This window comes from Bos grunniens, chromosome 27, assembly GCF_055505025.1.
Source record: "Bos grunniens cultivar Pamir isolate PY7600 chromosome 27, Bosgru_T2T1.0, whole genome shotgun sequence".
NCBI lineage: Eukaryota > Metazoa > Chordata > Mammalia > Artiodactyla > Bovidae > Bos > Bos grunniens.
In genome coordinates, this window is record NC_141191.1 from 36721086 (window position 1) to 36744938 (window position 23853).

Here is a 23853-nt window from a genome sequence, read left to right on the forward strand (position 1 = left end):
TTAGAATTGACCACTTGCCCATCAACAAACAAACATTGTTCTAGGCAATGGGAGATCTGGGGGAATAAGAAAGACATTGCTCTGGCCTCCAACTGAGGCTCAGGATCCAGTGGGGGAAGGTGAGCTGATATAGGGTGTAATGAGAAAAAGAATGCTGAGTTTCATGTAAAGACATCTAAAATCTAATTCAGACTCAACAGGTTGGGCAAAACTCCCCACGGGAAATAACAGATCTGAAAGTTAATCCCTGAGTAATGTAGACAGAGAGACAGAGATGGAGAGACAGAGGCTGATCTCTGGCAGAAGGAGACGCCATACAAAGGCTCTGAGTTCAAATGAACCATCCTTGAGAACCAACCAAGACCTACTGTATAGCATAGGGAACTAGACACACATGTATGTATGGTTGAATCCCTTCGCTGTCCACCTGAAACTATCACAACATTGTTAATTAGCTATACCGTCAATATAAAATGAAAAGTTAAAAAAATTAAAAAAAAAACTAGCTAAACTAAAAATGTATCATCCTTGAGGTCACCTAGCCCTTTGGGGTTTTAAACTTGAATCCCTTTAAGGATCAGGCAGGTCCCAAGAAGGTCAGATGTCCACAGAGCATCCATGTCTTGCCTAGAGATGTTGGAGTTAGATTTCTGTTTTCACCACCTTCCCTGATAAGCATATTTTGGGTGCCTTCTGTGTCAAGAGTGGGGTGACCAGATTGGGCTACCATTATTACTGCTCCCTCCTTCACTGTAAAACTGTGTGGTCACTTTACTCCTCATCCATGTGTTTATTCTGTGTGTTTATTATGGAAACAAAATAAAATACTGGTAAGGGGTTCAGACAAAGTGGAGGCTGCTAATGAAGGGGGCTCTGGAGCTGAGGGCTCCACAGATTCTGATTTTCTGTAAGACAGAGTTGAGGAGTGAAGGTGTCCCAATTCAAGGCATAGAAGTAGGAAGGATGCTCATGTGTGATAACTCCAGAAGAAGGAAGGAGGGAAATTAGGGAGGGAGGCCCTTGAGAGGGACAAGAAGGAGCAGCCAGTGGAAAGATCCAGAAAGACCTAACCAGGTCCATCCAGCTGGTGACCAGAGAGACTGTCCTGTCAGGAGGATCTCACGGCCAATCCAGTGAGGAGCGCTCCCCAGGGGAGCAGGCAGAGGGCTGCCCTTCCTGGACTCCCCACCTCAGTGGACCGTAAGTGAATGCACTGAGGGACTGAATCTTGTCTCCAGGCCCTGGTTCAGGCCGTGAATGCCATCTTGCAGTCCAGCCCAGACTCCTTGCTTCAAGCCCTGCAGCGACTGAGGGTCTCCATCCAGGACATCACCGGAGCCTTGGGACAAATGCACGGTACATGCTTCTGATGCCTGAGGGCTCTCCTGGTGGGAAAAAGGGCCTGAAGGCTGGGCAGAATCCAGGGGATGGTGCTGCTGTGTTAGCCTGGTTTTAAGGTAACTGCTGTTCAGACTATTGGAAAATGAGCTCTCGGTTGGCAGGGATATTTTCATGCTTTTGCCCTCCTTTCCATTTACTTGCAATTAGGGTGATTTCCTATTTTCGGCCATTGCGTTTCTGTGTGTTGAGGTCTCACGTGAAGCTTGGGAAGAGGGGAGGGGCACACATATGGCTTATACCCGCTTTATCCAGCAATGACCCTGGTCCCAGAGAACATGACTGATCTTGGCTTCTTCAGTTCTTTTCTGTGGCCAGCGAAGGGATAGGTTGTCCTAGGAGTGGCCACTTAAAGGTCACACCCTTCGCCAACTGCTTAAGTATTATTCTGGTGATCACATCACTTGGCAATTTCTGGGCAGCTACTCAACTTCCTCTCTCAGGAAAAACTCCAAAACTGAAATGGAAAAGGGCCTAATCTTTTTAATAAAGGAAAAGGAGCTGAACACCTGTTATTTCTGCAAAACAAAATAGATTCTAGTAAAAGAGAGTGTTTATAGGAAATGGAACAGGAGGGAAGGAGCTGGAAACTGGATGGAGCTCAGTTTTATCCTTTCATTAAAAGGATAGATTGTCATTGCAGACTCTGCAAAATTCATCTGATTACATACTCTTTCATTCAAAGGCCTCTTTTTACATGTCAGAGTCACATCTCCCCATTTCCCTGAATTTTAATGTAATTTTTTTTTAAGTTGGAAAAAGAAATTTTATTTATTTTCATTTTTTTAACTTTACAATATTGTATTGGTTTTGCCATTTTAATTTTAAACCCTCCCAATCACGAGTAGGTCTCTTGCCAAACCAGCTCTCCCAGCTTAGTGAGATGGATTTTAGTTTTGCCAAGGTGCCCAGAGTGTGTTACTCAGGATGTCAGGACCACTAGAGAGACGTTGCAGGTGTCCAGATCACATGAATGAGCAGAAGTGAGTGGTTCAGAAGGTCATGGGAGGCCCTCCACCCTGTCATAGGTATGTCCCGGCAAGGTGGCCTTAGCCCTGTCTGGCTCTCACACATTTCCCTAGTTCTCATTCTCCAAGTCACTTCTACAGCCTGGGCCAACCTTTAGCTTTCTTCCTTATACCCTGCAGGAGGTCTGATGGCCTGGGAAGGTGATGGGATGATTTCTCTTGTGTCACCCCAAGGCAAATTTGCCCACACAGACATCCTATACAGGTGTCTACTATAAAAAGTGACTACTAGTCACTGCAGTAAGAGACATGACCGTCTCTGCCTGCAACTTTCAAAAGCAACCCCAACAGCATCTTCCACCCTCTATGCTCCTTAACCATGTGGCCTGAATTCTCCTCTCATCAAAGGGTGAAGCCTGTGTGACGTATGTGGGCTTGTGACATGCCTGTGACCAGTAGAACTCAGCAGAAGTGGCACAGCATGACTTCCCAGGCAGGTTGAGAACATCTGATGCAGCTGCCACGCTGTGCTCTGAGTCACAATGAGAAAAGTCAACTGGGGTCACCAGGGCATCAAAAAGGATGTCAGACCACACAGACAGGCCAAGTGTAGGGGCCCCATTGGGCACTTGGCACAGGGGTGAATAAGCCCCTGGGAGAGTCTTAAGTTCCCACTGCCCAGGCACCTTCAGTTCCATCTCCTCAGCTGAGGATCCAAGCACTGTGAAGCAGATAGCCATCTCTGCTGAGTCTGGCCCTGATTCCTGCCCTGCAGGGCCGTGCTCACAATACAATGGTTATTCTATGCTACTGAATCTGAGTGGTTTGTTACTTAACCATGGTAACCAGAAAAGTGACATTATAAAAATGATAGATAATAGAAAGTTCAAGGTGTAAGGAATCACATGAATGTTTTAGTCATTGGTTGAATTTCTTTGGTAGTTGAATTTCGTCTGCCTGATAAATAGAGCTCAGCTTCACTGCTTTCCTCCCCTAAATGGAGCTTTCCAAGATTCCTTCTTTCTGAGCTCAGCTTTAGCACGAATTGTTTCTTCCTTTTCCCCACAAAGTCCTCCTTTCCAGGAATTTTCTGATCTGGAGTCATGCCTGAAGGAGTGCCCAAGGCAGAGGAGGAGGCAGGGCCAAGGCAGAGCCTCTTTGCTCTAGGGCTGCAGTTGACATAAGAGAACCACCCTGCAGTGAACTTTGTCACATAATCTCAGTCCAGCTCACACAGGATTTCCACTTGACAGTTTTACCCAGTTCTCACTGCTGACTGGAAATCAAACCCAGATAATTCTATTCCCATAGCCTGACTCACCCCAAAACAGAAGTCCATCACCACGTCACACACGGGGACCTTCACACTGCACACCTGCAGGACCCGGGTTCAGCTCTCCTGTTTTGGTGGTAAGCAAGCAAATCAACCAGGTCAGAGCTTTGGGCTCCATTGGAAGGCTAAGCTGTGCTAGGATTTCCAGGCATCCAAAATATGAGTAAGTCTGGATTTCAAGCCTGTGTGATTATTAAGGGCCCTTGTTCTCTGAGTTTATTTTCTCAGAAAAGCTGAGGGATAATTATTCTCTCTGAAAAGCCGTGAAAACTGTTGCCTTGTATTTTCTTCTGACGCAACACCATTTCTGGCTTACCCTTTGTCAACTACAAATTGGCACTTACCAAGAGCATTGCCAAAGAGTGAACAAAAAAGGCATTTGCCATCTGCCTCTATGGAGACTGAACCCCATGCTGCTACAGCTATCGACCTTCAACAACCCCAAAGGGAGTTCAGGGTGGAGTGAGGCACTCTGTGCTCCAGGGAATCTGGTGAGACAGGTCTTTAGATAGTTGGATGTTTTTAGGAACAGATTTTATGATCTAAATCCTTGTATCTCCTCATATCTAGCTCAGTTCAGTTCAGTTCAGTCGCTCAGTCGTGTCCGACTCTTTGTGACCCCATGAATCGCAGCACACCAGGCCTCCCTGTCCATCACCAACTCCCGGAGTTCACTCAGACTCACGTCCATCAAGTCGGTGATGCCATCCAGCCATCTCATCCTCTGTCATCCCCTTCTCCTCCTGCCCCCAATCCCTCCCAGCACCAGAGTCTTTTCCAATGAGTCAACTCTTCGCATGAGGTGGCCAAAGTACTGGAGTTTCAGCTTTAGCATCATTCCTTCCAAAGAAATCCCAGGGCTGATCTCCTTCAGAATGGACTGGTTGGATCTCCTTGCAGTCCAAGGGACTCTCAAGAGTGTTCTCCAACACCATAGTTCAAAAGCATCAATTCTTTGGTGCTCAGCCTTCTTCACAGTCCAACTCTCACATCCATACATGACCACTGGAAAAACCATAGCCTTGACTAGATGGACCTTTGTTGACAAAGCAATGTCTCTGCTTTTCAATATGCTATCTAGGTTGGTCATAACATATTCTCTCTCATATCTAGAGAAGCACTAAATCCCTTCATGGTGACATCAGATCCTCATGACTAACAAAAAACCTTTTGTAAAATGGGTGCTTCATGGCATTGAACTCCCCCTTCACTGAAACCTTATATATTGACTTTCCCCCACTGCCACTTTGGAGCAGTCTCTCAGGTATCTGAGGTACTGCCTCCCTGTCTGCAGTCCTCATTTTGCCCCAAATAAAACTTAACTCACAACTCTCTAGTTGTATATATTTTTTTTTTTTTGGTCGACACCTTAGTAGCTGTAGGGATTGTTCTTTTATTAGTGATGAGGGGTCAAAATGTTTGCTTCTGACAGTTTGGTAAGTGTGAATGCCCTTCACATTATTGATTACTTCTGATTACTTCACTTAGTTTTGTCTAAGATATTTTCCTTCTTAACTTCTGAACTTATTTTTTTAATTTTTATACTTTAAAAATTTACTTATTTTTTAAATTAGAGGATAATTGCCTTAGAGTGTGTTATGTTGGTTTCTGCTGTACAACACCACCAATCATTCATAATTATTTATATATAGATATGGGCTTCCCCGGTGGCTTAGCCATAGAGAATCCACCTGCAATGCAGGAGATGCGGGTTCAAACCCTGGGTCAGAAAGATTCCCTGGAGGAGAAAATGGTAAACCACTACAGTATTCTTGCCTGGAAAATCCCACAGCTACAGTCCATAGGGTTGCAAAAGAGTCAGGCATGACTTAGCGACTAAACAACAACAGTGTGCGGGCATGCTAAGTTGCTTCAGTCGTATCTGACTCTGCAACCCTATGGACTGTAGCCCACCAGCTTCCACTGTCCATGGGATTCTCCAGGCAAAATACTGGAGTGGGTCGCCATGCCCTCCCCCAGGGGATCTTCCCAACCCAGGGACTGAACCAGTGTCTCTTATGTCTCCTGCATTAGCAGGTGGGTCCTTTACCACTTGGGCTTCCCTGATAGCTCAGTTGGTAAAGAATCCATCTGCAATGCAAGAGACCTGGGTTCAATCCTTGGGTTGGGAAGATCCCGTGGAGAAGGGAACGGCTACCCACTCCAGTATTCTGGCCTGGAGAATTCCGTGGACTGTATAGTGCATGGGGTCACAGAGTCGGACACTGAGCAACTTTCACCATCACTGATATCACATGTTCTTTTACTTTTTATTTACCACTAGTGCCACCTGGGAGGAGAAGGCAATGGCACCCCACTCCAGTACTCTTGCCTGGAAAATCCCATGGACGGAGGAGCCTGGTAGGCTGCAGTCCATGGGGTCGCTAAGAATCGGACATGACTGAGCGACTTCACTTTCACTTTTCACTTTGATGCACTGGAGAAGGAAATGGCAACCCACTCCAGTGTTCTTGCCTGGAGAATCCCAGGGATGGGAGAGCCTGGTGGGCTGCAGTCCATGGGGTTGCTAAGAGTCGGACACGACTGAAGCGACTTAGCAGCAGCGCCACCTGGGAAGCCCCCAAAACAGCAATGTATATATATCCTCTCTCTCTTGAGCCTCCCTCTCACCACCTATCCTAGTCCTCTAGGTCGTCAACTTGTGAACTTAGTCTAAATCCAGTTGGAAGAGAATGAACACTGTCAACCTTCTCTTCAAATAGCATACAATTATATGACCAAGGGACCAAGTTCACATTTCTAAAGTTGTTTTTGCTCATGGACTAGTGACACACAGTAATCTGAATAAACCCAAATTATCTGAGCCATCATCTCTTCCCTTAAATCTAATTTCATACTGTGAGTGAAGCACATCTGAAGGCAAGCATACACATATATACACAGGATATTGAACAGTTTTACAAATCTTCACAGAAGATTTCTTAGGGCTGTAAGCAGAAATATGCACATCAAACATCGAAGATACCTAAAAATCTACAGTGATCATTACTGTTTTATATGGTGAAGGCTCACTTAGACTTGCTTATATATATATATATAAGCAAGTCTAATATATATATATTTTTTTTTTTAATTAAAAGCATTTTTTTTTTTTGGTTGCCCTGTATGTGGAATCTCAGTTTCCCAACCAGGGACTGAACCCAAGGCCTCTGCACTGGAAGTGCAGAGCCTTAATTACTGGACTGTTATTTATAACCCTTGCTCTTCACTCCTATGTATACATACATTTTTTTGCCTGTAGGATTTCCTCTAGTGAGAGTCTCTGTTGCTGGGAAACTCATCTAAAAAATGCCTTTTTTTTTCCTTTTATTTATTTATATTTTATTATTTTTATGTTTATTTATATCTTTCATTTTTGCTAGCGACCATATTCTTAGGTGTTGAGTAGATCAGTACTAGTTTCCATTGTTGCTTCTGAGAAGTCTGTCTCCTGTCTTCTTCCCTGTCCTGTCATTTAGTCACTCAGTCATGTCCAACTCTTTTTGTGACCCTGTAGACTGCAGCCTGCCAGGCTCCTCTGTCCATGGAATTCTCCAGGCAAGAGTACTGGAGTGGGTTGCCATTTCCTCCTCACGGGATATTCCTGACCCAGGGATTGAACCCCTGTCTTCTGCTTGGCAGGCAGATTCTTTTCTACTGAGCCACCAGGGAAGCGCTTCTCCCTACTTGTCTTCTTTTGTCTGCCTATTTTCTGTGTTGTTCAGTTTATTACCCCTTGACAATATTATGCTTCTTTACTTGTTATGATTCATTACCCTAGAAAATCCTCAGCCATGAAACCCTCACAAACTGCCTACCTCACTCCCTTTCTGCCTCATACTGGAACTCTTTTCCTTTCTTTAAATATATCTAAAGAATTTTTACAATGTTGTGTTGTTTCTGCCCTGCTGCTGCTGCTAAGTCGCTTCAGTCGTGTCCGACCCTGTGCGACCCATAGACGGCAGCCCACCAGGCTCCCCCATCCTTGGGATTCTCCAGGCAAGAACACTGGAGTGGGTTGCCATTTCCTTCTCCAACGCAGCATGAAAGTGAAAAGTGAAAATGAAGTCACTCAGTCGTGTCTGACTCTTAGCGACCCCATGGACTGCAGCCCACCAGGCTCTTCCGTCCATGGGATTTTCCAGGCAAGAGTACTGGAGTGGGGTGCCATTGCCTTCTCCGTGTTTCTGCCCTACAACAATGCAAATCAGCTACAATTATATTAATGCATACATCCCCTCCCTCCCTCAGTAACCTCCCCCACCACCCATCGCATCTCTTCAGGTCATAACAGAGCACCAGACTGGACTTCCTGTGCTACGCAGTAACTTCCTGTCAGCCATCTTACACCTGACAGTGTATCTCTGTTGATGCTACTTTCTCAATTATCCCACTCCCTCACTCCCTCCCTGTGTCCACAAGTCTACTCTCCACATGTACTTCCTACCGGAACTTTAATTCCGGATGTTAGGCCATTCCTCTTTGCCTTTCATTTTCCTAAAATCTTGCTGCTGTTTTCCATCTCTTTCTTTGGGCTGCATTTTGGATTACTTCTTCCAATCTAATTAAATCCTTTACTCTTCAAACTGCTTCTTACCTACTATTAAAGACACACCCTGAGTAGATTGCTTGGTTTTTCACTTTCAGAAGCTGTTATTCTTTTCAACTCTGTTTTATTTTTTTAACTTTCTGTTTCCTATAAATGTTTTCAAGCTGAAATGTGCGTAAGTGTGGCTTTTTATAATCGGTGGGTGAGATGAGTGTGACAGTTTTAATATTCGGCACTTCTGTCTCTCTTTTGTCTCAGTGGTTGTTGTGTCTCTTTTTTTCTATGTTTGACCTGTTTTGTTTTGTTTTTCCACTTTGTAATGTTTACTGTTCTTGCAATATCATTTGTAGGCAGGCTTTTGGGACTAGAATAGAGAAATATTTGTATAGGATTCTTTCTGGCTCTTGGGAGCACTAAAATTCTGGATTATCATCTTCGATCAACTTGAGCAAGTAAAGACCCATATGTTGATCTGACAGTTGAACCTGGGTTAAAAATGTACAAAAACAATGATCCCAACTTCTCAGGAACAGATTTTTCTTTTCTTTTTTTTAAGTCCTGTTTTTCTTGGTGCCAAAGTTAGCTCTGATGCCTTCTCCTATGGCAAGCAGGGGTGAATTGAGGGCCTGACTCATACAGAAGTTGAGGGTATAGCATCTGGGGCTCCCTGGATAAGATGAGGAGAGTGTGGAGTAAAATTCCTCACCAAGGCTGGAACCAGGGCTCCTACCATAGCCGCTAAACCAGAGCCCGGATGAATCTGAATTGACAAATGCTTTCAGGGAAAAGTGTGTCTCCAGTTCGGTTTTCTGCGTCCCTGAGTTTCGGCTTTCTTTGCATTTTTGCTTAGTGGCTCCTTGCTGTCTTTTTGGCTGTTCAATTTTCTTTTGGTTACTTTCATATTTATCCAGCTTTTCCTGTTTGTTTGTTTGTTTGTTTTCAGTGGAAGGATAGGTCCAAGTAAAACAGCATTCTGTTACCACAAAGGGAAGTCTTTTTCAAGAGGACTGTTTGCATCTCTTCCTTCCCTTGTGTTTCTGCCATCACTTCCTCTGCACCTGGCTGTCATCATCTCTTGCCAGGACCCCTGCAGTAGCCTTCTACATCTTGTCTCTCAACTGCCTTTTTCCTAGTCTAATCCACACTCTATACAGAAGCCTGAATCGATGTTTAGGAGTGCAAATCAGATTGTGTCACTTTAGTTCTGAAAACTCTTCAGTTTCTCTCCAAGAACAGTCCAATATGGCAACCTGTAGCCACTGAACACTTGCTACATGGCTGGTGCAACCGAGGAGTTACATTTTTAGCTGCATTTAATTTTAATTAATTGAAATTGAAATTCAAAAAAACTGAATCAGTATAAAATACTTTTCTATTAGACACAGCTTTAGTGTTAGAAAGATTGACTTTCACCTAATTGTTGAAAATTTAGCATCCAAATTAAAATACACTCTAAGTATAAAATAAATTTTAAGTCTATAAAAATGTACACAGAATCTCAAATAATTATTTTTAGAAACCTCATTAATAATTTTGTGTTGGACACATTTGAAATGATAATATTAGCTAAAACATGGTATTGGTATTAATTTTTTCTTTTTTTTTTTTTTAACCTTTCAAAGTATCTCTAGTAGAAAATTTAAAACTACATGTGACCATCAGGCTTCGCAGGTGGTTCAGTGATAAAGATTCCACCTGGTGATGCAGGAGACGTGAGTTCGATCCCTGTGGGAATTGCACACAAAAAAAGATACAGTTCAGATGGATAGTTCAGTTATGCATCTATAGTGCTTTGTTTTAGATGTTGGTAACAGGTGCTTTCTTTTCTAAGTTGTTTCAGTCGTGTCTGACTCTCTGCAACCCTATGGACTGTAGCCCACCAGGCTCCTCTGTCCATGGGATTCTCCAGGCAAGAATACTGGAGTGAATTACCATGTCCTCCTCCAGGGGATCTTCCTGACCCAGGGATTGAACCAACGTCTCTTAGGTCTCCGTCTCTTGCACTGGCAAGTGAGTTCTTTACCACTAGTGCCACCTGGGAAGCCCCTTACCGACCTGTGTGGGACCATCATGAGCATTAATAACGTCATGTGAAAATGCTGCAGTGATTCTGGGCCTGTGGTTTTGGGACTGACCCAAAGCAAGGATTTGCTGAATTTTGTTTTTTTTTAAAGGCCCCTTCTCTGTATAAAACCTAAATCCTCTGCCTCTGAAACATTGAAATAGCAAGTTCCCTTTGGTTTTCCAAGCAAAACAAAAATATGATAAAATTTTCATGAAATGAGCGTGAACTAATCAAGAACAGACATTGTATTTCTCTTCACATTCACTTAAATGCAAAAGAACAAGATACTCAACCAAAATGGTTTGTGTTTTTCAGAACAACAACAAGGGAAGCTTTGAAAGACATCACCCCCATTCACTAAACACACCTGAGCTTGGCCATCAGGCAGAAGCTGCAGTCCACGGGTCATATCTCTGCTCTTCTAGGAAGACACAGGGAAGGACACGGGGGAGGTTTAACTCAGCTGTGTCCTTGGATCTTCTGTGCTCCCTGTAGGATAATGTCACTGGCTTTCAGGAACTACCCTTCTTCGTGCAAGTGTACACACATATGGTCCAGAAGTAAGACTATTTACATGGCTTTCATCCCTCACCAGTCCCGTGTTAATAGATGGTCTCCATCTGGTGTAGAGAGAAATACCGTCCATCAGCCTTGGTACGGATTCTAAGGCTTTTCCGCATTGGCTATGGATACACCTGCTCCAGTCTTGTTGCTCCCTCTTGTGGCAGAATTCCTTTAGCATTGTGCCTGCCTTCTTTTAATCTCCCAAAGCCAGGCCTGGAGCTGATATTCTTCTTTAGCTGATATTCTCTGTGTGTGTGTGTGCATGTGTGTGTGCCCCTTCAGTTGCTCAGTTGTGTCTGACATTCTGAAGTCCCATGGACTGTAGCCCGCCAGGCTCTTCTGTCCATGGGATTCTCCAGCCAAGGATGCTGGAGTGGGTTGCCATTTCCTCCTCCAGGGGATTTTCCCATCCCAGGGATGGAACCCTCATCTCCTGTACTGACAGGTGGATTTTTTACCCCTAGCACCACCTGGGAAGCCCCTTAGCTAGATGGTGGAGTGTGTTTGCTTTCTCCCAACGCCACAGAGTCCCACTCCACCTGCTCACTACCTGGGCCCACTCTTGCCACACTCAGGAGTGTTGCCAAGAAGATCTCTCTTGGTCCTGAGCTGAGCTACCCTTGGGAAGGGATGATGTGGATAAAGTGAAATATTCTTCTTATCCTCTTCGATGCATCCAATCCTAGAATTTTTGCTCCTATGGTGCTCTAGAACCTCCAAGGACTCCTGTACTTGTGCAAAGGCTGTCTTGTCCACGGTACTGTGTGTGCTCAGTTGCTTCTGTCGTGTCTGACTTTTTTGACTGACCCTGGGGACTGTAGCCCACCAGGCTTCTCTGTCCATGGGATTCTCCAGGCAAGAATACTGGAGTGGGTTGCCATTTCCTTCTCCAGGGAATCTTTCTCACCCAGGGATCAAACCTGGGTCTCCTGCATTGCAGTGGGATCCTTTACCCACCGAGCCACCTAGGAAGCCCATCTTATCCATGGGTGACTGTCTAAATCAACATTCTTTGTGGGGAAGAGAGAAGAAAACTCTTATTCAGCCATGAGAATGGCATCACTCTTGCATTTCCCTGATTTGTAATGAGTTAACTCTCTATGTATCTGGGGCGGAGGGGTAGAGGGGCCCGTGCTTTTGTGTGTTCACCACGCATGTCCCTGTTTTGTGAAATGCATGGCTTTCCTTAATTTTGGAAATGTCTTTTAATCTTTTACTCATTGCTTTTAGTCAGCTTTTGGGTACACTCTGGAGGGTGATTTTTGTTAGTTACATGTTTCAAATGTTTTGGATTGTCTTATTCTGCCTTTTGAAAGCAGAAGTTCTTAACTTAAATAAGCCAGAGTATTTGCCCTTTCTTTTACAGCAGTCTATTTTTAGGAAGTCTTATGTAAGATATAATTTAATAATCAGAGGTCATAAATCTATTTTTCTATGTTTTCTTCTGAAATTGTTTATCTTTCACCCTTCAGCCCTTAATACGCATTTAATGATTATCTCTATAGAGTATGACATAGGAAATACTTTCAATTTCCCTTCTGTGACTCATCACTAATCTGCAATATTAGCATCGTTGTACACCAGATTTTCTTAAATGAATGGATCTCTTTCCAGGCTCCCTATTCTGTTTCATTGTTTCTTTGTCTTTCCCCATACCAAAACCACCTGTCATAAGAGAATTGTAGCTTCACAATATTTCTCATTTTCAGGTAAAGAACTACTCCCTTCCCCCACCCCCACCCCCCACACCTTTGCTTTTCTTCTCCAGGGATGCTTGTCTTATCTTTGACACTTTGCCCTTCATATAAATGTAGAATCAGCTTGTCAGACCCCAATTTTTAAAAAACCTGTTAAGGACTTTGATCAAATTGCATTAAACCTATATTCTATAATTTGGAGAAAAATTACATGATTTTGATATTCTCTCTGGTCCTTCTGATCAGGGCAGGTGGAGAGGTGGAGACTGAACACATGATGTCAATAGTCCCAACAATTTTGGCATCAGGAACTGGTTCATGGAAGACAATTTTTACACAGGCCGGGGAGATGCTAGCAATGAGGAGTGGCCATAAATACAGGTGAAGCTTCACTGGATCATCTGCCACTTACCTCCTACTATGGAGCCTGGTTCCTAAGAGGCCACTGACCTGCACCTGTGGCCCAGGGGTTGGGAACCCCTGCATTAATGTGCTCCCCATTCATATCTTTATATTGCTGGGTATTCCTCTATTGTCACAGGGCCTAAAATTTACTCAGAGAACTCTTCTTTAGATACATTTCTTCTTCTAGATGTTGATACAGATTTTATTTCCCATCAACAAAGACATTTCTTAAACTTTTAATTCTTTCAAGATATAAGAGATTTAGATATCTTCTACCTTATTCATAATTACTCTATGTTTTTGCTGCTAATGAATATTATCTTTGAATTTGATATAATATCATCCATTATATCTACTACTGTGGGCAGGAATCCCTTAGAAGAAATGGAGTGGCCATGATAGTCAACAAAAGAATCTGAAATGAAGCACTTGGATGCATCTCAAAAATGAAAGAATAATCTCTATTCATTTTCAAGGCCAACCATTCATTTCAAGGCAAATCCAGTAATCCAAGTCTATGCCCTGACCAGTAATGCTGAAGATGCTGAAGTTAAATGGTTCTATGAAGACCTACAAGACCTTTTAGAACTAACACCCAAAAAAGATGTCCTTTTCATTAAAGGAGACTAGAATGCAAAAGTAGGAAGTCAAGAAACACCTGGAGTAACAGGAAATTTTGGCTTTGGAGTAGAGAATGAAGCAGGACAAAGGCTAATAGAGTTTTGCCAAGAGAACCCACTGGGCATAGCAAAGAACATGGACATCACCAGATGGCCAACTCCAAAATCAGATTGATTGTATTCTTTGCAGCCAAAGATGGAGAGTCTCTATACAGTCAGCAAAAACAAGACCAGGAGCTGACTGTGGCTCAGATCATGAACTCCTTATTGCCAAATTCAGACTTAAATTGAAGAAAGTGGAGAAAACCACTAGACCATTCAGGCGTGACCTAAATCAAATCCCCTATGACCATACAGTGCAAGTGAGAAATAGATTTAAGGGACTAGATCTGATAGACAGAGTACCTGATGATCTATGGACAGAGGTTCGTGACTTGTACGGGAGACAGGGATCAAGACCATCCTCAAGAAAAAGAAATGCAAAAAAGCAAAATGGCCATCTGAGGAGGCCGTACAAATAGCTGTGAAAAGAAGAAAAGCAAAAAGCAAAGGAGAAAAGGAAAGATATAAGCATCTGAATGCAGAGTTCCAAAGAATAGCAAGAAGAGATAAGAAAGCCTTCCTCAATGATCAATGCAAAGAAATAAAGGAAAACAATAGAATGGGAAAGACTAGAGATCTCTTCAAGAAAATGAGAGATACCAAGGGAATATTTCATGCAAAGATGGGCTCAATAAAGGATGGAAATGGTATGGACATAACAGAAGCAGAAGATACTAAGAAGAGGTGGCAAGAATACACAGAAGAACTGTACAAAAAAATCTTCACAACCAAGATAATCATGATGGTGTGATCACTCAACTCACCTAGAACCAGACATCCTGGAATGTGAAGTCAAGTGGGCCTTAGGAAGTATCACTATGAACAAAGCTAGTGGAGGTGATGGCATTCCAGTTGAACTATTTCAAATCCTAAAAGATGATGTTGTGAAAGTGCTGAACTCAATATGCCAGCAAATTTGGAAAACTCAGCAGTGGCCACAGGACTGGAAAAGGTCAGTTTTCATTCCAATCCCAAAGAAAGGCAATGCCAAAGAATGCCAAACTACCACACAATTGCACTCATTTCACACGCTAGTAAAGTAAATGCTCAAACTTCTCCAAGCCAGGCTTCAGCAATATGTGAACTGTGAACTTCCAGATATTCAAGCTGGTTTTAGAAAAGGCAGAGGAACCAGAGATCAAATTGCCAACATCTGCTGGATCATTGAAAAAGGAAGATAGTTCCAGAAAAACATCTATTTCTGCCTTCTTGACTATGCCAAAGCCTTTGACTGGGTGGATCACAGTAAACTGTGGAAAATTCTGAAAGAGATGGGAATACCAGACCACCTGACCTGCCTCTTGAGAAACCTATATGCAGGTCAGGAGGCAACAGTTAGAACTGGACATGGAACAACAGACTGGTTCCAAATAGGAAAAGGAGTATGTCAAGGCTGTATATTGTCACCCTGCTTATTTAATTTATATGCAGAGTGCATCATGAAAAACGCTGGGCTGGAAGAAGCACAAGCTGGAATCAAGATTGCTGGGAGAAATATCAATAACCTCAGATATGCAGATGATACCACCTTTATGGCAGAAAGTGAAGAGGAACTAAAAAGCCTCTTGATGAAAGTGAAAGAGGAGAGTGAAAAAGGTGGCTTAAAGCTCAACATTCAGAAAACTAAGATCATGGCATCTGGTCCCATCACTTCATGGAAAATAGATGGGGAAACAGTGGCTGAGTTTATTTTGGGGGGCTCCAAAATCACTGCAGATGGGGATTGCAGCCATGAAATTAAAAGACACTTAATCCTTGGAAGGAAAGTGATGACCAACCTAGGCAGCATATTAAAAAGCAGAGACATTACTTTGTCAACAAAGGTCCATTTAGTCAATGCTATGGTTTTTCCAGTGGTCATGTATGGATGTGAGAGTTGGACTATAAAGAAAGCTGAGCACTGAAGAATTGATGCTTTTGAACTGTGGTGTGGGAGAAGACTCTTGAGAGTCCCTTGGACTGCAAGGAGATCCAGCCAGTCCATCATAAAGGAGATCAGCCTGAGTGTTCTTTGGAAGGACTGATGTTGAAGCTGAAACTCCAATACTTTGGCCACCTGATGCGAAGAGTTGAGTCATTTGAAAAGACCCTGATGTTGGGAAAGATTGAGGGCAGGAGGAGAAGGGGACGACAGAGGATGAGATGGTTGGATGGCATCACCGACTCAATGGACATGGGCTTGGGGGGACTCCAGGGGTTGGTGATGGACAGAGAGGCCTGGCTTGCTGCAGTCCATGGGGTCGCAAAGAGTCAGACACGACTGAGCAACTGAACTGAACTGAACTGATAGTATCTTTGGATCTCTCTTTGTTCCTAGTTTAGGATGAAATTGATATTTAATATGAAGCTTGAATCTAGCACTTTGATAACTACTCATTAATTCTAATAATGATTTGTTGACTAGGTTTTCTACATAGACATCATATTATTTGAGAATAACATTGTTTTGTTTTTTCATTTACCATCCTTATAACATTTCTTTCTTTTAATTTTTGTTCTTATTCTTCAGGTGAGGTGGTGCCTAACATAGTGTTGAATGGAAGTGCCGATACTTGGTTTTGTCTCACATTTTAAAAGACATTTTTAATATCTCACTATTAAGTATAATATGTCCTGAAGGCTTTCTCTGGATTCCTTTTATCAGTTTAAGGAGGATTTTCCTGCCTATTCCAAATTAGCTAATTTTTGTGTTTGTTTTAATCATGAATGGATTATTTATATCTTGAAAATTTTTATATTAAAATTATCTCACATTTGGGAATTGCCTAATGGTCCAGTGGCTCTGATTCTGTGCTTTCACTGCAGAGGATGTAGGTTCAATCCCTGGTCTGGGAACTAAGATTTTACAAGCTGTGGGGCATAGTGAGAAATAGAAAAACAAATTATCTCATGTTGTTGAAATACTCATTTGACTTTCCCTCCTTAAATATGACGAGATGGGTAACACATTAAACTACCTCCAGTCATTATTGCTTAAGCAAAAAGTTTTGCATAGTACTTAGCGTATCTGTGGGAACAGAGCACCGAATGGAGAAGACCCAGAAATAGGGCCCAAAGAAAAGTCCAGCACATGGCACCTTGTTGCAGATGAGCAGGGAGGCTGTGGCAGCCCTCAGAAGCCCTGGGGAGCCCTGAGGCTGATTCAAGACATGAGTTACCTGGGCCCCAGGGGCTTCAGAGAAAACAGAGATAGAGGACCAGAAACCAGGTATGACCGTGGAAAAGGTAAATTGATGATATACAGATGTCACTGATATACAGATGACCCAAACGGATGTCATTATTTGGGTCGCACCAAAAAAAAAAAGTTTCCTTTTTTTTTTTTTTTTTGCTCAGAAACAAAGAAACATAGACAGGAATCTGGATAACAGAAACACAGAAAGAAACATGTCAGATCCCAGAGGGTCACAAGCATAAAGAAGAGAGAATCAAGGTCAAAAGAGGATGGACAAAAGGGACTTCCCTGGCGGTCTAGTGGTTAAGACTTCACCTCCCAGTGCCTCGGGTGTGGGTGCCCTGGTTGGGGAGCTAAGATTTCACATGTCTCTCTCGGCCAAAAAAAACCCAAAGCATAAACCAGAAGCAATATTGCAACCAATCCGCACAGACTTTAAAAATGGTCCACATAAAAATAAAATGGATAAAAAAGAAACCGAAGGAGCTCAGTACAAATGTGAGGACGTGCTTCCTTGCATACCAGTTAATGAACTAATGAAATCAGTGAGCACCACTCCCTGACTTCAGTTCAGAGCAAACTGCACAGACTAGTGAATATAGGCCGGCGAGCCCGTGTCCGGCCAGGTGCGGCAGAGCCTGGGGGGAAGCTCTCCACGCTCTGCCTGGACACCGAGGGGTCAGAGAGCAGATCCTCTCTGCTTTTCTCCTTTCCTCTTCCCACGTTCTCTCAAATATCATGTCTCTTTAAAAAGATGACACTAAATGTTTTAAAGATGGGCTTGATCTCCCTTTTTGGTTGTTGTTCAGAACAGGGAAGAACCCCAGATGGAAAAGGCCAGTTGTGCAGCTGTTTAACACTCCTGGAAGCACCAGCGAGGGGGCGACAGAAGGGGACATTCCTCCCACTCCTGCTGCGGGGCTCCTTCCAGATTTCTCTGCAGATCAGATAGGGGAGGCGCCCGGGAGGGCTTCGGAGCCCGAGCACATGGAACCTATTTCGCTTTCGTTGCCTGTAGTAAAGTTCACATTTTGATTGCTCCTCTAGATTACGTAGATCCAGACATATTTTATGCAGTCATCCGGATCTTCCTCTCTGGGTAAGTACAGTTCAGCTCTTCTCTGGCTTGAGACGTCTGTAGCCTTTCCCAGGCTTATGAGGGGAGAAACAGGCAGAAACTTCCCAGAGAAAGAAAGACACCAAATAACTCTCCATAACAAAGGAATCACCCGGGGATTCACTCTTGGATAAAAGCAATGGGGAATGGGGTGCCATCTGCGTGGCAAATGACCCTGAAGCGTGACTATTTAGAGTAATTGTCCTGAGGCCATCCCTTTAGATTCAATTTGTATTCACCTTTCTTAGAAAACCACCTGGAGGGAGGAGGGAGAAAAAGCTCAGCGTGCCACCCCAAAGCTCTACTATTTATAACCCTTTTCCCTTCCCCCTCCCCATTATCCAGGCTGGTGAAGGCAAAGGCCTCAGCTGAAAAGCTTCCTTCTAATATTCCTGAAATAGCTACCCCATGACAATTTTTCATATTCTTGGTATTCTTCACAATTAGATACATTTCTTATTTATAATATATTAGCCATAATTTGACATATTTTAATGAGATGGCTTCCTATTCACATCAACTGAGAGAAAGGAAGATTTTAAGGATGAAGAGTGAAAGGTGGGAGCAGTGGATGAAAGAGGTAAATGTAAAATAGTCATCACCTAGAGACCATCTTGATAACTAGAAGGTGCCTGAGGCACTGTTGGTAGCATGTTAAGCTGTGTCTGGGTGTAGCAAGAGTCATACCTAATACCAACATCAATAGATGTACTGATTCATCAATAGCTTTAGTGCATGGAGTCACCATGTGTGTTAAGCATTTTCTCTAGATTGCGTGAGTGTGCTGTGAGACAGTTTCGGGGAAGGCCAGCCTGGGTGTGGACCCCTTACTGTAGGGACAGAGAGTGGAAGCAACTTTTCTAGAGAATAATTTGAGAGTAACAGGTACCTGGATTATGGGGAAAAGAGAAGGACAGGGGAAGAGCAAAGGAATGGAATTGAGAGTGTATCTCAGAATTTAGACTTTCCCCGTGTACCCTTTACTCCTGAAACCCCCACAAAGGGATTATCCATCCTGGGAAAGTGAAAGTGTTAGCGGCTCAGTTTCCTGAGAATCTGGGGAAGATTCACTTCCAAACTCATTCAGGTGTTCAGCAGAATCAGCTCATTGTGGTTTGGGAACTGAGGTCTCTTTCTCTCCTGGCAGAGTCTGCTCTCAGCTTCTAGAAGCCTCCAGAGTCCCTTGTCACACAGTATGTTTTTGTGTCTGCTCAGTCACTCAGTTGTGTCCCACTCTTTGCAACCCCACTGACTGTACCCAGGCTCCTCTGTCCATGGAATTCTCCAGGCCAGGATACTGGAGTGGGTTGCCATTTCCTTCTCCAGGGGATCATCCCAACCCAGGGATCAAAGCCAGGTGTCCCATATTGCAGGCAGATTCTTTACCATCTGAGCCACTGCAAACCCTTAAACTATGTCCTTAAAGAGGTCACAGGGACAGTCATCCCTGGGTGGACTCGAACCACCAATCTTTTGGTTAACAGCTGAAGACTTTTCTTGCTCTCCATCTTTAGCATGTAGCATCACCAGGGAGGCTTCCCAGGTGGCACTTGTGGTTAAGAAGTCACCTGCCAATGTAGGAAGAGACTCAGGTTTGACCTCTGGATCGGGAAGATCCCCTGGAGGAGGAAATGGCAACCCACTCCAGTATTCTGGCCTGGAAAATCCTATAAGCAGAGTAGCCTGGTAGGTTAATTCTGCTGCTAAGTCGCTTCAGTAGTTTCTGACTCTGTGCGACCCCATAGACAGCAGCCCACCAGGCTCCTCCGTCCCTGGGATTCGCCAGGCAAGAACACTGGAGTGGGTTGCCATTTCCTTCTCCAATGCATGAAAGTGAAAAGTGAAAGTTAAGTCGCTCAGCCGTGTCCAACTCTTAGCGACCCCATGGACTGCGCCCTACCAGGCTTCTCCGTCCATGGGATTTTCCAGGCAAGAGTACTGGAGTGGGGTGCCATTGCCTTCTCCAAAGGTTAATTCTATGAAGTTGCCAAGAGTTGGACATGACTGAGCTACTGAGCACACACACACAAAGGTTAAGACAAAGATCTGATTGTAGAATAGATTCCAGCAATAAATATTAAGCAAAACATGTAGAGAAGCTTTGGTAGGATTAGAAGGGAGAAGAAAGGGCCATTAAAAAAAAAAAAATGTTTGAAATAGCCTGGGATTTAGGAAGACCTAATTCTGGAAAATGTCTTTGTGCTTCATGTTTCCCTTTGATTATGTGTTGGTCTCCACCATTCCCTAACAAATTAACACAGTTTAGCAAGGCACCTTCCTATGGGTCACAAGGCCAGGTAGGCTCAGCTTGCTTCACTGCTTGGGACCTCAAAAGGCTGAAGTCAGAGGGTCTGCTGGGCTTGAGCCCTGATCCTGAGAATCTGAGGAAGATTCACTTCCAAACTCATTCAAGTGTTCAGCAGGATCAGCTTATTGTGGTTTGGGAACTGAGGTCTCTTTCTTTCCTGGCAGAGTCTGCTCTCAGCTTCTAGAAGCCTCCAGAGGAGTCCCTTGTCACACACATGTGTTTTTGTGCTTGCTCAGTCACTCAATTGTGTCCGACTCTTTGCAACCCTATGGACTGTAGCCTGCTGGGCTCTTCTGTCCACTGAATTTTCCAGGCAAGAATACTGGAGTGGATTGCCATTTCCTTCTTCAGGGGATCTTCCTGACCCAGGGATTGAACCCTCATCTCCTACATCTCCTGTATCAACAGGTAGATTCTTTACCACTGCAGCTCCTGGGAAGTAGCAAAAGGCCCCTGCTATTTAGCAATAGCACTCCTGACTCGTCTCATAATTCAGACCTCTCAGAGGTCTCCTTCTGCCACCAGCCAGGGAAAACACCCTGCTTTTAAGGTCTTGTGTGATTAATCTCCTCTAGGTAATCCAGGATAACTGCCTATATTAAGGTCACTAGTTAGTGGCCTTGATTACACCTTCAGGGTTCCTTTTGCTTGCCATATATCATATCCACAGGCATGCTGTCTTACAACATTAACAGTTCTTGGAGTTAGAATGGGAATCTTGGGGCAATGTTTTTAGAATTCCATCTCCAGTAAGTCCCCTACATATGACCGAGTCCATTCTGAGAATCCAGTCCTAAATCCAATAAAGTTTGCCTGCTGCTGCTAAGTCACTTCAGTCGTGTCCGACTCTGTGAGACCCCATGGACTGCAGCCTACCAGGCTCCTCCATCCAAGGGATTTTCCAGGCAAGAGCACTAGAGTGGGGTGCCATTGCCTTCTCTAGATACCCATTTAACACCATCCAGTATATGGTACCATACTGAATAGGTTTATAATACTTTTCACACAGATAATACATAACAAACACACACACAAAATTAAAAAAAAATTCAATCTTTCAGTATAGTACCTTGAAAAGTACAGTAGTACAGCACAGCAGCTGGCATCCAGGGGCTGGCATCCAGTGAACAGGTAAGAAGAGTTACTGACTGGGGGAGACGGAGGAAGGAGGGGATGGTAGAGCTGAAGGGTCATCAGAGGGAAAGCTGCAGGGTCTTTGAAAGTTTGTAACTGCAGGATTCCTATGTAGGGGACTTCCTATGTCGTGATTAAATGGACACCAGAGGGTAACTTCATTTTCATTAAAATAAGTTTCTGGGTCAGTGATGTCCTTTGTCTCTGATCTACATAAATGCCTGCTTTCTGTTTCTGAGCCTCAAAATTATTCCCCACATAGTTAAATAAACCAAGTGGCCAGGAGCCATTCCTAAACATGCTGGTGGCCAAGAACATCTGGATTGTTGAACGTTCCTAGTAGACTTGTCTTGAAAAATCTAAATCTGTCCCTGTGTTCTTGATTTGTCCTATGCTTGATTTATTATTTCTGTTGACTTAAAAAAAAATTACTTAAAAGTTTTGAGAGAGTCCATCTGTAAATGAAACAGTTTCCTTTATTTCTCATTCATGTTAAATTTCTCAGGGAAGGTATCAGTGCCTTTGGGAAAAAAAATGTCATTGCATTTCTTTCTTTTTTTCTGTTTAAACATCCCCTTCTCTGAGGTTTACTAGAAATATGCTACAAAAAGGGCTAAAAATAAACTTGCCTATAGAGACTTGAAAATAATTCCTTTTCTTCACCAAGAACAATTTGGGCCTAAGAATGCATGGGAGCAATTCTTGGGCTATTGAGAGGAACCCAGTTTTTCTTCCTCAGATTAATCTCATCATAGATGGGGAATATGGGTTTTGAAAATAGAGGCCTTCTTTTTATTTATTTTTAACTTTCACGCTGTTTTTCTTTTATCTATTATCTTCTGTTAAGCTGGCCAGGTCCTTTCAAGAAGTACACTTGGATTTACATATTCTGGGGCTTCTCTGATGGTTCATATGATAAAGAATCTGCCTGCAATGCAGGAGACCCAGGTTTGATCCCTGTGTCGGGAAGATCCCCTGGAGAAGGAAATGGCAACCCACTCCAGTATTCTTGCCTAGAGAATTCCATGGACAGAGGAGCCTGGTGGGCTGGGCTGTATAGTCCATGGGATCACAAAGAATCAAACACGACTGAATGACTAACATTTTACATATTCTAGATATTTAATGCTTAATTACATAATGCTATTTTTTCATCCTTTCATTGATCAAATACTTAGTGAGGGCTATGTCAATGCCAGGCATGGTTCTATTAATAGGTGCTGGGAATGAAGCAGTAGAACAAACAACCAGTTCATTCCTATGGAGCTTACATGTTAATCATAGCACATGTTTATTAATATGTGAATAATTAATGAATAAATAAATAATTATAATTTATTATAATTATAAATAAATTTATATTTGATGAATAAAATAAACATTTATTTTATTAATATGAATGAATGAATGAGTGAATAAATATAAGGAAGGCAAGTATCATACTCTATGTGTTACAGCAATAAAAGCTATAGAAGTAGAATAAGAGCATTACGGAATGTTAGGAGTGGTGGCCAAAGTTCTTATTTATTTATTGTGGTCTGTGAATGCCATGTTCCTAAAGGATGTTTTAGAAGATGCATGAAAGAAGTGAGGAGTAAGCTACTCAGGTACCTGCTCCGTGCAAAAGGAGCAACGTCACAGTGACCCAGGCGGGGGAGGACTTTTGAAGGAAGAGCTGCCCTGAGCCCAGAAGTGCTCTCAAGGAGGAAAGGCGGGGAGAATGAGGAATACAAGTGATGGGGGTCCAGACCATGTAGAGGTTCCTTGGTTTCCTTTCTGAGTGTGATGAACAGCGTGGGCAAGTTCTGAGAAAAGTGACATGAGCTGTCTCAAGTTTCAGGTTGTCACTCTTATCTTCTGAGTGGGGGAATAGATGGGGCCCAGGAAAGCACTTAAGAAGCTCTGACCGCAAGATAGGGTGGTGGCCTGGGCTTGGATGGGGGCAGTAGAGACACTGAGAAACGGTCAGTTCTGAATAGATATGGATTGAAGGGAAGGTTGACAGGATCTGCTCTTGGATCGCACATAGAATGGAAGAGAAAGAGGTCCATCAGAGAGGACTCTAGGTTTATGGCTGGACCTGTGGAAAGGATGGAGCCGCCATTGGCTTTTCTCCGACGGTAGAGACATGGGAGGAGCCGACCTGGCAAAAGGAAGGGGGAGTGGAGAGGTCACTTTGGGGTGAAGCCCTTCCTATGGAGATGTCTAGTAGGCAGCTGAACACATGTATCTGGAATATAAGGAAGAGGCTGAGGTCCACGTGCACATTTGTCAATAGTCTAGTATAGCTGGCTTTGAAATCCACGAGGTGAGATGAGATGATGTGGGAATGAGAGTAGTGAGAGGTGCATGGACTAAGTCCTGAGCGTGTCCAGCACTTAGGAGCGGTCATGAAGGGAAGGGGCTAGGGAACGAGCC

General features: G+C 43.4%; 1 protein-coding gene across 16 annotated transcripts in view; it reads left to right on the plus strand.

The window, feature by feature from the left end:
- IDO2 (indoleamine 2,3-dioxygenase 2) overlaps positions 1–23853 on the plus strand; it is a 61683-nt gene that overhangs the window by 32774 nt on the left and 5056 nt on the right. For 11 of the 16 annotated variants that reach the window (XM_086380398.1, XM_086380397.1, XM_086380402.1 and 8 more), the window contains 2 exons: positions 1239–1356; positions 17924–17975. In XM_086380398.1, the coding sequence (XP_086236524.1) occupies positions 1239–1356; positions 17924–17975 (170 nt within the window). Of the gene's footprint in view, positions 1–1238; positions 1357–3677; positions 4520–10628; positions 10874–17923; positions 17976–23853 lie in introns of those variants that run through there. The other 5 variants (XR_015156229.1, XR_015156230.1, XR_015156231.1 and 2 more) reach the window with 4 other exon arrangements.